The following is a 14,680-nucleotide window of genomic DNA, read 5'->3' on the forward strand; positions in this document are numbered from 1 at the left end:
GGCCAGCCCTGCTCCTTGGGGCTCGGTGCCCGTGACTAAAGTGCTGAACCTCTCTGAGCGAAGCTTCCTCGTCAGTGAAAAGGGGGCAGCAGGACGTCCCCCAGGAGTGTGGGTGGGCACAGATACAGGAGGCCTAAGGAGAAAACCCAGGGCCCACGGAGCAGAGGCCTGTGGCCCCTGTGACTGAGATGGTGAGTCAGGAGACAGGACTCGGCCCCCGTCATCACAAGGACCTTTCTGAAGCGAGCCCTGTGCCGGGGCGGGGCTGCTCCTGAGAGCCTGCTGGAGCTCAGGCTGGAACTGGCCACACGGAGAAGGGGTTGTGACGTGGGACAGAGGCTCCTGCTGGAGCTCAGGCTGGAACTGGCCGCACGGAGGAAGGGCTGTGACGTGGGACAGAGGCTCCTGCTGGAGCTCAGGCTGGAACTGGCCGCACGGAGGAAGGGCTGTGACGTGGGAGGAAGGGCTGTGACGTGGGACAGAGGCTCCTGCTGGAGCTCAGGCTGGAACTGGCCGCACGGAGAAGGGGCTGTGACGTGGGACAGAGGCTCCTGCTGGAGCTCAGGCTGGAACTGGCCGCACAGAGGAGGGGCTGTGACGTGGGAGAGGCCCCAGGAGCCTCTGCTTGCTGCTGCCTCAGATCCGGGTGACCCGCAGAGTTGGAGGGGCGGCACCAGGCCCCGGGCTCGAAGCAGGTGGAGAGACCCAGTGCGGCGGGACTGCTCTCCCAGGATCCTGGAAGCCAGGACCCACTCGCCACACCCTCCCGGCCACGCGGGGGCAGCTGCTCACAGGCACACTCGGCGCTGCGTGTGGCCACTGCCGGCCGGGTACCCCCCTCACACACACACTTCCACAGACAGAAACCTGCGTGCCGAGAGCCAGGCCATACCAGGGTGCAGATACTGACCCGTGCCCTCCCCAAGGTGACACGGATGCCACCTGCCGCCTTGGCCGTGAGCGGCTCCAGGACGCACAGCCAGGCCCCGACACTGCGTGAGGTCCATGCGGGGCGCAGGAGGCTGGACACGGCCAACGTCGCTGACCCCACCCTGGAGTGCGGACTGGGCCGGGCACCACCCGCCCGAACCTCCCACACAGGAAGGCTCGAGCTGGGAACCCCCAACGCCGGCCCCGTCGCCCCACATCCACTGACGGTGCTCACTGCACCTCTCACCTGGTCTGACCCTCGACACCATCACCAAGGGCCACTGAGGCTCCTCGTGACAGGCCTTGAAGCCCTGGAGCAGGAAAAAGGAAACATGGATTTCGGCAGCACTCACTGAGCCCCAATCAGAGGCCTGGGAAGCCACCAGCCGTGACCTCAGGCTGAGCTCAACTAAGGACCCAGAAAGACACTCCCCATCCTGCCCTGACACGGCACCACTGACGGGCGGCCGGGGGTTCATCCGCCAGCAGCCCAGCTCTCCCAGCAGGACTGCGGCCCAATTAAAATGGTACAAGGTGACAGGTCCTGGAGCGGAGTACGGCCCAGCTGCGGCTCACAGCCTCGTTTTATCAGGGTTGTCACTTGTCCCATCTCCAGGAATCGGGAATAAAAAGGAGATTTGATTTGCCTCTATAGATGCCAAGAGCACAATCACTGGCCTGTCCAAGCTCTGGGTGATCAGTAACTGCAGGCTTCCTGCCGTGAACAACGCAGACAGGAGGATAAACGAAAAACGAAGCAAAAGCAAAACAGTGCAAGTAGCAAATCCCACTTCCCAGCTGCAGGCAGATGCGGACTGGCTGGGATACAAACCCCAAACCGCCCAGCACCTCTGCCGGCGTCTCCTCCCAGGGGGCACGCCCGTCACACCCGCCACGGGCGACGCACAGGTCAGGCTGTGGGCTCGCTGCGGCCAGCGGTCGGGAAAAACGAGACGGAGGCCAAGAAAGCGGACGGGGCGGGCGGCTGGGGGCAGCACCACCCGGGGCAGGCTGTCCCTTCTGGTGGCTCGGGACGGGTGTTCTCGGCCAGCCAGGGGCCTGGGTGGGGGACAGGCCCCCGGTTTAGTCTAGTCTGGTCAGCTAGAAAGTGGGATGGCTGGGGTGCAGGAACCTCGGGCCAAACCCAGGAGAAAACAGGAGGGCAGGGCAAGCCCCGGACGAGCTCACCTGCAGGGTGAGCCGCTCCAGCTGTGTCTCCAGCACCTTCTTCTCTTCCTCCAGACGGCTCCTTTCCCCCTCCAGCTCCTCAACCTTCAACCTGCAAGGAGAGCAGACTCGTGACAGGAACCCACTGTAGCCCACCCTCTGGGGAGGAAAAGGGGAAAGGTTACAAGACGGTTAAGAGGCCCGTTGCCAAGTACACATTTGTAGAGATGTGACATGAAGAGATGACGTTAAGGAAAAACTCTAATACACAAGCCCAGGACGGGGCAGCGCAGCCAAGGCGTCTCTTCCGGTGCGGAAGCTTCTGCCGCGGGCAGAGGTGGGGCCCTCGCTGACCACGACCGACCGGAAGGGAGCAGGGAGGAGAACTAGCGGGTGGCATGGTGGGCCTGCACGTGTCCTGTGCCCACCAGTCCACCCCCACAAGTGTGACCGCGCACCGGAGGGGTCGCGAGAGTCAAGAGAACGACCTGTAGAGAGAGTCTCCAGGCACGACGAAAAGACAGGGAAGCTCTATGTGCACTGTGGACACAGCTGGTGGCTGGAGGCTGTGGGACCACCCGGACGAGGTGCAGAAGGAGGCTCTTACCCCAAAGGCCCAGAGGTCAAGCAAGGCCAGTGGCCGAAGCAGCCATGCAGGTAGGTTGCAGCTCATCGTAAGAAGGCGCCGATTTTTGTCTTCCTTTTTAAATTTATTTTTTTTTATAGCAACCATGTTCATATGATTTAAAATTAAAAAATGCCAAGGAAGCAGTGGCCAGCACTGACACAGGGTAAGGAACAGAGCCTTTTCCACCAGCCAGAATGGAAAACTCACGCTTCATGGGTAATTCAGGAAGGTCTTGGCTCGGGAATGGGAGGTACCTGCTCCAGGCTGGCCCAGCAAATCACAATGGCGAGATCTGAGAGGACCAAACTCTTCCCGAGAAACCTAAGTGCATCCCTGAAAAACGCTCAGCAAGATTTATACAAGCACAGAAACGTTCAGAACCCAGCAACCTAAAACTCACAATGCCTGCCCTCCAATCAAAGATTACTGGGCGTTAAGCAGGAAAACTGACCCACAATGAAGAGAATAACCTGCCCGTGCAGAGTAACCGCACAGACATCGCCCGTGCAGGGTAACCGCACAGACATCGCCCGTGCAGGGTAACCGCACAGACATCGCCCGTGCAGGGTAACCGCACAGACATCACGTGTGCAGGGTAACCGCACAGACATCGCCCGTGCAGGGTAACCGCATAGACATCGCCCGTGCAGGGTAACCGCACAGACATTACCCGTGCAGGGTAACCGCACAGACATGAAATCAGCACCTAAGGACACTGAAACAGTTATTAAAAGCTATTGGAACAAAGGAATAACAGTCCACTGTTCAGCAGTTAAGGACAGGTATGGAAGATATAAACAAGAAAAGTCGAATTCCTAGAGGTGGAAGCTGCAATGTCTGAGATGAAAAGTCCTGGATGATATTAATGATGGACTAGACTCTGCAGGACAAGAGTCTAGTGCACTTGAAGACACAGCAATACAAACTACCCACGGTAGCAGACAGAGAGGAAAATCGATCTTTAAAACTAAAAGGAGCATTGCTGAGCGGCGGGGCAACTTCACGAAGGTGAATTTACATGTAACTAGAGTCCCTGCGGTGGCGGCGGCGGTGGTGGTGGTGGGGATGGGACAGAAAAATACTGCAAGAAGGTTCCAAATGTGACGAAATTATAAAGACACAGACCCAAGAAGCTGCACAAACCCGGGCACAAGAAACATGAAGAAAACAGCCCCAGTGCACAAACGATCTGGCTGCTCCAAACCAGTGATAAAGAAATCCCACAGGCAGCCGCAGAACGGAAGTGCTACCCACAGAGGAGCAGAGCAGCTCCCTCAGCAGAGACACTGCAAGCGAGAAAGGAGAGAAGTCCTTAAAATACCAGAAGAAATGAAAAAATGTCAAGCGAGAATTCTATTCCCACTGAAAATAGCTTTCAGAAAACAAAAGCGAAATCAAGATGTTCTCAGACATACAAAACCAAAGGATTTATCACCAGCAGGCCTGCTCTACAGGAAGCGTCAAGGGAAATCCTCAGGCAGGAGGGAAGGGGAAGCCGCACAAAGGCGTGAGGAGCAACGGAAATCTTAGCTACGGGGGCAGAAGTATGGCTTTTCATATTATTTACATCCTTTAGAAATATTTAAATTACTATTTTTAAGAGAGGTTGACTGTTTAAACAAAACTAATAAAAGACATATCGGGGTTTCCAGACATAAACATTACGTAAACTTTATGACAGCAACAGCACGAAGGCTGCATAAACAGACACACACAGCTGTGAGGTTATATTATATATGTGAAAAGGTATAGTATCACCTGAAGGGAGACGGTGATGAGTGAAAGATGTGTATTAAAAACCTCAGAGCAACCCCTAAAATAAAAAAAAACAAAGAGTTACAACCAAACAGCCAAAAAAGGAAATAAAATGGTATCATAAAAAACACCCAAGTGGGGCTTCCCTGGTGGCGCAGTGGTTGAGAGTCCGCCTGCCGATGCAGGGGACGCGGCTTCGTGCCCCAGTCCGGGAAGATCCCACGTGCCGCGGAGCGGCTGGGCCCGTGAGCCATGGCCGCTGGGCCTGCGTGTCCGGAGCCTGTGCTCCGCAACGGGAGAGGCCACAGCAGTGACAGGCCCGCGTACCACAAAAAAAAAAAAAAACAAAAACAAAAAACCCCAAAACACCCAAGCAATTCAAAAGAAGCCAGAAAAACAGGCAAATGGGAATGAAGAGACAGGGAAAGCAGCAAAGAAAATAAGATGACAAGATCAAACCTAACCGTACAATAACCACATTAAATGTAAATGGTCTAAACACCCCAATTAAAAGGTGGAGAGACCATCAAAACGTATGAAAAAGCAGCACCCAATTAATCATACGCCACCAACAAAAAGGCACTTTCACCATGAAGACACCAACAGAATAATGTAAAGAGGTCAACTGACCAAGAGAACAGAACAATCTGAAACATTCGTGCACTAATAAAAGAGCTTCAGGGCTTCCCTGGTGGCGCAGTGGTTGAGAGTCCGCCTGCCGAGGCAGGGGACACGGGTTCGTGCCCCGGTCCAGGAGGATCCCACATGCCGCAGAGCGGCTGGGCCCGTGAGCCATGGCCGCTGAGCCTGCACATCAGGAGGCGCTCCGCAACGGGAGAGGCCACAGCGGGGAGAGGCCCGCGTACCAAAAAAAAGACTTCATGAAGAGAATGAAAAGACAAGCTACAGAATGGGAGAAAAGATTTGCCAATATCTGATAAAGGACTCGTATCCAGATTGTATAAAGGACTCTACAAACTCAACAACAAGCCAATAAGTAATCAAATAAAAAATGGACAAAAGTTGGAGCATTTTACCAAAGAAGATATACAATGACAAGCACGTGAAAAGGTGCCCAACATCGTTAGTCAATAGGGACACAAAAGCTTAAACCACAGTGAGACGCCACCTCGCATCTACCAGAAGGATTAAAATGGGGAGGACCAACCACACCAAGTGCTGGTGAGGAGAAGCCACACCTCCCGTCCACCGGCAGCGGGAACGTGAAACAGTACAACCACTCTGGAAGACAGCTTCTTAAAGAGTTACTCACGCAACTACCAGCCATCCCCCGCTGCAGTGTTCCTCCGGGAGAAAAGAAAGGACACAAGGACTCGGTGTGTAACACAAAGTAGCTTCATTCCCACAGCCAAAACTTGGGGCAAACCAGACGTCCACCAGCAAGGGCGTACGTGAGCGAACAGTGGTGTATGCGCACAGGGGAATAAGGCTCAGCAGAGAGAAAGGGCAAACCGCTGGGACACACACGTGCTGTCTCAAGACAACTAGGCTCAGAGAGAGGCCAGAGTACACCCTGCACGGCTCCCGTAACACACAGCTTCGTGACATGCCCACCGCCACCCGGTGCTTCAAAGCAGACTCGTACCAGCTGCCTGGGGGTGGCGGAGGGGAGGAGGGGGAGGCAGGGTTATAATCGAGCAAGAGGGAACGTTTGGGGGCGAAGGGCAGGCCCACTATCTTGGGTGTGGTAATGGTTCCATGGGTGTGTGCGTGTGCGTGCGCGTGCGTGTGAGAGAGAGAGAGACAGAGAGAGAGAGAATACATCCAGTTGTACACTTAACATGCGCAGCCTGCAACTGTGAGGACACACGCTGCACCCATGCCTTTGACAGGTCACCCTGTCCCTCGCAGAAGTGCCCGAGCAGTGCTGAGCTGCAGGTGCGGGCAGGGCTGCGAGCATCACAGGGAACTGAGGAAGAGTCTCTGGCGCCCAGTGAGGCCAGTGCCCCGCACAGCTCGCATGCCATCCCCTAGTTTTCACAGGGGAACCTGAGGCTCACAGAGGTTAAGTGACCGCAGGGAAGCGGCCCATCCGGTACCCAGGCTAGGGAGCCCGGTAGTCGGGCTCCAGGGCCGATGCCCTTACCCTCTAGGTCAGTGCTTCTCCGAGGGACGACTCGGAGGTGTGACCCGCCCGGCCCCGGTGAGGCATCCCCGTGAGCTTGGGGGGGAGGTGGTGGTCAGTGCCCAGGCCACCGCCAGCAAGCCGCTTCCGGAGAAGGACTCTGCATCTCAGGGACAGGCTGTGTGAGCCCCGCAAGGCCCCTCTTAAAACAGGTATTATGGATTCTGAAGGCTTGTGAGCGAAAGTTCTCCGGTCTAAACTCAAATAAGCACACGTACGCGCCAGCAGACTTCCTAATAAGCGGCGAGCTAGAACCCATCCCAGCTGTCGGAGAGCAAACCACGTCAACAGCACTAGTCGTGCATCTTAAAAACGGGCGCTTTCTCCTCCTTGTCCTCCTTTGAGGCGAACTGTTATCTCACCGAGGGGGCGGGGGAGAGGACGAATGAATGAGTGTGTGTGCGTGTTTGTTCAAATCTCAGAACGCTGGTCTGCCTTCAAACTGTTCAAAGCAATCAGGTCTGGCGTTAAGTGTCCTGAAATTGACTCACTCCAAGTTTTTTAAACACGGAGGGTATTACATAAACTGGATGACATCCCAGATCATTTCTCGAGAAGACGAAGCCAATCAAAGCAGGCGCGTGTGTGCGCGCGCGTGTGTGCACGTGCGCGTGTGTCAGGAGAAATCAGCGAGAGAGGGGTGTTTGTTATCTTCCCTAAAAAAACATTTGCAATGAATGTACCAACTACCCTGGAAAACTTCTGAGGGAAGAATGATTGTTTTTGCAGAACTAAAACCCAGGGTAGCGGGGGTAGGGTGCCAGGGGTCAGGCTCCCGGTGCTGGAGGGGACAGCGGGCGGAACTAGAGGCGCAGCTGAGCAAAGAGCAGCTGGGCTGGGAGGCCACTCGCCCAGGCTGACCGCCCTCTGGTCCCGGGCCCCACACCCTGCCTGCTGGCCTCCTCCCCGACCGCCTGCTCAGGGCTCTACAGCTGCTCTGTCCCCGTGGGCCTGGCCGTCCCCTCTGTCGGACGGTCTGCTCTGTGTCCCCAGCATCGGGCTCACCGCAGGCATCGCTGGCCCTGTCCTGCGCCTGCAGCAGAGGCTCGAGCGTGGGGAGACGGACCGCACCAGCTCTGGAGCCGCTCGTACGAGGAGGGGGGTGCCCTGCTACAGACTGAATGTCTGGGTCCCCCAGATTCCCACGTTGGAGCCCAACCCCGGGTGTGATATTTGGAGGTGGGCCTCTGGAGGGCGATGGGTCAGACGAGGCCGGGGCGGGGTGGGGCCCTCGGGGTGGGGTCGGCGAGAAGGCGTCAGCAGGCTAAGAGGGAGGCCTCAGGGGAAACCAGACTTGCCAACACCCTGATCTCAGGCTCCAGGCCTCCAGAACCGTGAGAAAGTAAGTGTGCTGTATAAGCCACCGAGAAGGTGCTGCCGTAACAGACACGTAGAAAACGTGCGGACGGACAGGCTCCTGGGCAGAGGCTGGGCGGGGCGGGAGGCGGCTGCCGGAAACAAGGACACTGAGGGCGACTGTGGTGAGAGTGGAGGGCAGGGCCGCGTCACTAGGTCACAGAGGTTCTGCGGAAGGCGGAACGCTGAAGACTGCTGAGCACGGTGCTGAGAGAGTGTCCTGGTCCCTCCTGACTGTTGACGACAGAAGGTGAAATGAAAGTGAAGCAGGAACTGTTAACAGTACGTACCCCGGATCTGATGCGATGAGAAGGCATGAAACCCCAAACCCCAGCATCTTCCCAAAAGCCACACGTCAGCCTCGTCGCAGAACACGTCAGACAAACGTGGGCTGGGGATGCTGGTACGGCCAAGGTCGCGGAAAACAAAGACCGAGAAACTGGCAGAGAGCGGGGGAGGCGGGGGGACGATGGCTGAGACCAAGGTGGGGGCCTGGGCTGGACGCTGCTGGGTGAACGAACGGCCGAACGCAGGCCGCAGACCAGTTGACTGTGACTTGACTGTGACAAACGCACCAGGGAGACGAAGATGTTGATGATGAGGGACAAAGGTGAGCAGCGTGTGAGGCGCGCTGTACCATCTGGGCGCCTCTCCTGTAAGCCAGCAATCGTTCCGAAGTGAACAGCTGGCAAGAAAGAAGGGAAAGAAAGGAGGGAGGGAAGGAAGAATGACGCTGGGGTGGCTGTATTAACACCGGACAAAGGAGACTTCAGAGGAGATAACCAGACAGTGGCCACCCCAAAAAAGAGGAATGACAAACATGTAAAACGGTTTATTCACCAAGAAGACACAATAACTCTAAATGAACACGCCCCTAAAAGCAGAGCTTCAAAATACATGAAGCGAAAAATGACGGACCTGGAAGGAAAAACAGACAAACCCACAAGTATGGGTGGAGATTTCAAAGCTTCCTGCTAAGGAGTTAGAACTGTGGACAGAAGACAAGCAAAGACACACAGGACTGAACAACACTGTCAACCGATGGGATCTAACAGGAACTTACAGAACATACCACCCAATGCAACAGGATACTCATTCTTCTCAAGTACAGATAAAGCATTCTCCAAGACACAGCATGTTCCTGGGGCACTTAACAAACCTTAGCAAATTAAAGAAACGGAAAACCATACAACCTGACTGAATGAAAATGAGACCACGACAGATCGCAAGTGTGGGATGCAGCTGAAGCAGTGCCTAGAAAAGATCTGTAGCCTTAAACGCTTATATTAGAAAACAAGAGAGATCTCAAATCAGCAATCTAAGCTTCTGCCCTTAAGAAACTAGAAAAAAAGGGGAAAAATACAGCCAAAGCAAGAAGACGGAGGGAAATAATAAAGAGCGGAAATCAGCGAAACTGAGACACAAAAACAACGAGAAGAATGAACACATTATTGACTTTGATTCTTATTGACTTTGATTCTTATAAAAGTTTATCACGAGTAGATGTTGAATTCTGTCAAATCCTTTCTTTTTCCTTGAATAGACTGATACGATTGTGTGTCCACAATCTCATTGTTCCTTTGAAAAGGCCCATTAAATTGTAAAGCTCCAGCGAGACCGGCAAAGGGAAGAATCGAGACGAGGCCGAGCGGCAGCACCAGGAGCGGGAGGCTCCGCGGGAGCACGTCCACACGGACAGCTGCCCTCGGTCCAGCCACACCGCCCGACAAGGCACCCGCCACCCGACCCTTCTAAAGACCTTCCACAACGGAAACACCCAGGCCTACGCGGTTTCACAGTCTCTTCCAGAAGAGACGAGGAGCACTTCCCGGCTTGCTGCACGAGGCCAGCATTACGCTCAGACAGAGCCAGAAAAGGACAGAACAACAGACGAAGCCCACAGACCAGTATCCCTCACAAATGGACCAAAAATCATCAACAAAGCACTGGCAAGCTGAATCCAGCAGTACATAAGAACATTACATGACAGCCAAGGGGGGTTTACCTCGTGATGTCAGGCTGGCTCAACACTGAAAAGTAAATCAATGTAATCTACCATATTGACGGTTTAAAGAAGAAAAAACACACAATCGTATCAATCTATTCAAGGGAAAAGAAAGGATTTGACAACATTCAACATCTACTCATGATAAACTTTTATAAGAATCAAAGTCAAATCAAGAATAGAAGGGAACTGCTACATCCTGATACATCTACAAAAAAACCTACAGCTAACTAACGGTGAAAGACTAGGTGCTCCTCCAAGACCAGCAACAAGGCGGAGATGTCTGCCCTCCTCACCCCAACGCCAGCCTGCAAGTCTTAACCAAAGGCATCCCACTCACAGAAGATATAAAACCGATGTAGACAAGGTACAGATAAGGGTACCTGCCCAGGAAAATCCCAAGGAACCAACCAAAAATAAAGACCAAAAAAACCCTCATAGAACTGATAAGTAAATTCGGTTAAGGTGCAGGGTACAAGATGAACAACTCAGAAATCAATCATTTCTATATAATAGTAAGGCAACATAAAACAAAATTTACAACTGATATAACAAGGCATACTTAGGTATAAATCTAATAAAACATGCAGAGCCTGTATACTGAAAATACAAAATGCTGATGAAAAATCAAAGATGTAAATAAATAGATACGTATTGTGTTCACGGAATGGAAGACCCAACATAAGGAGAATGTCAATTCTTCCCAAACTGACGTAAAGATTTAACTCAATGCCAATAAAACCCCAGCAGGATTTTTTTGGGGTAGATATAGACAAACCAATTCTAAAATTTATATGACAAGTCAAAGGAACTAGAATAGCTAAAACAACTCTGAAAAAGAAGAATGAAATCGGAGGAGTCACACTACCAGATTTTAAAAACTTACCCCAAGGCTACCAGTAGTCAAGACAGTGGTGATGGGATAAACACTTAGATCAATACAGCAAAACGGAGAATCCAGGAAGAGAGAGAAATACGCCCAACTGATTTTTGACAAAGGCATAAAAAGGCAATTCAATGAAGGAAGGACAGCCTTTACCATACATTGTCCTGAAGCAGTTAAACTTCTTTAGGCAAAAATAAAAGTAAATCTTCACCTAAACCTCACATCTTACGCAAAATTTAACTGAACATGGATCAGAAACTTAAATGTAAAATGTGAAACTAGAAAATTTTAAGAAATAAACATAGGATAACGCCTTTGGTACTCAAGGCTAGGCAACGAGTTTTCAGACTCAACATCTAAAACTTGATAAATTGGACTTTTTCAAAATTTAAAACTTTTGTTTTAAGACATTGGTAAGATAATGAAAATGAAGTACAGACTAAGAGAAAATATTTGCGAACCACATATTTGACAAATACGTATCCAATATATATAAAGAATTTGCAAAATTCAACAATAGGTTAAAAAACAAAACAACAACCAAAAAACAGCTGGGTAAAAGACAGGTGAGATATCTGAACAGATACCTCACTAAAAAGGTTAAACAGGTTGCAACTAAGCACATGAAAAGGTATTCAACATCAGTAGCCACTTGGGAAATACAAGTAGAAAACCATGGTGAGATGCACTACACGCTCAGCAGAAGGGCTAAAATAGGAATATTGACTATAGCAAGCGCTGACAAGGAGGCACCCAAACTCTCACACAATTCTGTTCAAGCACCCAGCAAACCACTTTCCAAAGCCAAACATGCACTTCATGCATTCCTTAGAAATTCCACTCCTGCGTGTCTACCCTGGAGAAATGGAAACTTGTGCCCACACACAGCCCTCACGTGGATGTTTACAGCAGTCCTAGTCACAACTGCCCGGAGCTGAAAACAACACAGATACCCGTCAACAAGCGAATGGATGCATTTTTTACAGCTGCGGCATGTCCATCAGTGGACTATTACCCAGCTATGAAAAGAAGCAACGACAACAAGGACGCAGGGCGCTTGGGAACCTGTAAATCAACTAGACCCGACAGCGGAGGACACATTCTTGCAGGGTGCACACGGATACTCTCCAGAAAAGACTACATATGGTAGGCTACAAAACAAGTCTTAGAAGTTAAATTTATTGATCTCATGGAATTAACTCAACGGGCTGAAAGTAAAACCCAATAATAGAAGGAAAACTGGAAAACAAATACGTGAACACTAAACAACAGACCCTTAAACAACCAACAGATAAGAGAAGAAATCACAAGGAAATCAGAAAATACCTGGAGGAAATAAAACAAAACAACACACAGGACAACAGTGGAAGCACAGTGTTCTGGGGGAACTGGTAGCCTTAAACGCCTACATTAAAAAAGGAGGATCTCAAATCGATAACCTAACTGTACACCTTAAGAAACTAGAAAAGGAAGCGCAAACTGAACTCAAAGGTGGTAGAAGGGAGAGAATAATAAAGATTAGAGACAAATGACACAGAGAACAGAAAACCAGTAAGAAAATCAACAATACCAAAAGCTGGTTATTTGAAAAGATCGACAAAGTCGACAAACCTTTAGCTGGAATGATGAATATATTTCAATATAAATAAAAATCAGTTATATTTCTATACAGTGGAAATGAACAATGTGAAAAACAAATCTAAGAAAATAATTCCATTTACAAGAGCATCAAAGAGAACGAACTACTTAGGAATCAATTTACCCAGGGAGGTATAAGATCTGTACACCGAAAACTGCAAAAGATTGCTAATAGAAATGGAAGAAAAACCAAATAAATGGGGAGACATTCCATGTTCATGAATTGGAAGACTTAATATTGATGTTAAGATGTCAGAGAAATCAAAACGATCTTGGAAAAGGACAACGAAGCTGGAAAACTCATACCTCCTGGTTCCAAAACGTGGTCGAAAGCTACGGTACTCAGAAAGGAATGAACTTTATGCAGGCAACATCTTGGATGAATCTCACTTATGCTGAGTGAAAGAAGCCGGTCTCACAAGACTACAAGTTGTAGGATTTCATTGATAGGACATCACTGAGAAAAAATGAAAGCTGTAGGGTGGAGAGCAGATCAGTGGCCGCCAGGGGATTATGGGTAAGCAGGTGGGCGACTGTAAACTGACGGCGTGAGGAGGGTTTTGAAGTGATGAAATTATTTTATGCTCTGATTAGGGGGTAAGTAATTAACATTCACAGAATTGTACACCAAGAGAGAGACCATTTTGCTACATGATAACGTTAACAGTAAAAAATAAAGGGTCTCCTAGGATACAGTCCGTGCCGTATTGTGACGGTGACAACAAGCGTGAACACTTGCTTGTCAGTGTGACTGTGGCGTCTGCTGAGGCGGCTGAGGAGCACTTTACTACCGCCATTCTGCACAACTGCAGGAGCACGGAGACCATCAAAAGCAGACTGGCTTTTATTTGGTTTAATCATGGTTTTGGGCTTCTCCAAAGACAACACACTGTCTGAGACCTGCCTTCTGGGTGGACGACTACCACAGCTCCACCCCTGGGTACCTCACCCTCGCGACACTGGACATTAAAAGGGACGCATCCTGCTGTATGCAGAGTATGCCTCAGTGACACAGGTATTTTTAAATCCCTCTTCGGGATTTAAATCCCTAAGAATCCGTAGGCTAATGCAGAGAAAGCACGGGGTGCGGAGACTGACACACAGAAAGCACTGGGGGAACGTCCGCTGCTTTGGCACGATTGTTACTACTGCTGCTGGAGGGGGAACTGTCCCCACTTTCAAAACCATAAGGCGTCGGAATCCTAGGTACAAGACAGCCCAAGCACCGTCGAGCTTCTGGGACCCAGAAAGTACGCTTGCCCATATGTCAAAACATGGCCAACGGTTAATGCACAGAGATGTTCATCACGGTTTGTTCTTAACAGCTGAAAACGTGAAAATAACTCAAACTCCAGAAGTGGGTTAGCCAACTGCATTATGGAACAAACTATATGTTAATATTTACACGAAGTCTGTAAAAACATGGGAAAGCGTTATAATACAAAGTGGAGAAACAGAGTTTAAATGATGTGGATTTCACTATGTATAAAATATTTATGAATAGAAAAAAATGCCAAAGAGTTCAGTTTAAGACGCCAGTTCCAACATTCACATTTAAGTGCAACCTCTCTCAAAATTCCATTAAAACAAGAACAGGTCTTCCTTACTTCCTTTGAGGCCTGCTCCTGAAAGGACAAAGAAAACAGAAGACACAGTGTCCAAAAAACTTCAGAAGTTGGAAAACAGATGAAGGAATGGTAAATGACACAAAAAAGCTAACTCCCAGACCAGCAGTGGAAACGCCAAGAAGCTTCTACCACAAAAAGTGCCCCAAGTCTCAGGAACGGCATCACCGAGAGTTGCTTCCGGAAGCAGCGAGAAGGCAGGGCTCCAACTGGAAGTGGCTTGGACGTCTCTCTCTCTTCTTCCCCACTTTTTAGGAAATAATCACAGGAACTTGCAAAAACTGTACAAGGAGGCCCATGTCTTCTTCACTCAGTGTCTCCCTCAGTGGTAACGAGGTAAACAGCTTCCACGTGACGCTGTCGCATGTGCAGATGTGTGCAAACACCGCCGCCATTGAGCCCACGCACACCGTCTCCTCAGAGACACCCATCCCCCCACCTCCACCCCCGGTAACCTCTTCTTCTGTGTTCTAAAGAGATGGTGTAAAACTGATGTTAATTATTCTTTAAATGTTTACAATTCTTCAGGGACACCATATGGGCC

At 50.5% G+C, this 14,680-nt stretch overlaps 1 protein-coding gene across 1 annotated transcript in view; it reads right to left on the reverse strand.

The window, feature by feature from the left end:
• Positions 1-14,680, reverse strand: part of MAD1L1 (mitotic arrest deficient 1 like 1) — a 318,780-nt gene that overhangs the window by 82,673 nt on the left and 221,427 nt on the right. The window contains exon 15 of the mRNA XM_082856688.1: positions 2,119-2,209. Within this exon, the coding sequence (XP_082712814.1) occupies positions 2,119-2,209 (91 nt within the window). The remainder of the gene's footprint in view (positions 1-2,118; positions 2,210-14,680) is intronic.

The sequence above is a fragment of the Leucopleurus acutus genome (genome assembly GCF_964270905.1).
Source record: "Leucopleurus acutus genome assembly, chromosome: 16".
NCBI classification, from domain to species: Eukaryota; Metazoa; Chordata; class Mammalia; order Artiodactyla; family Delphinidae; genus Leucopleurus; species Leucopleurus acutus.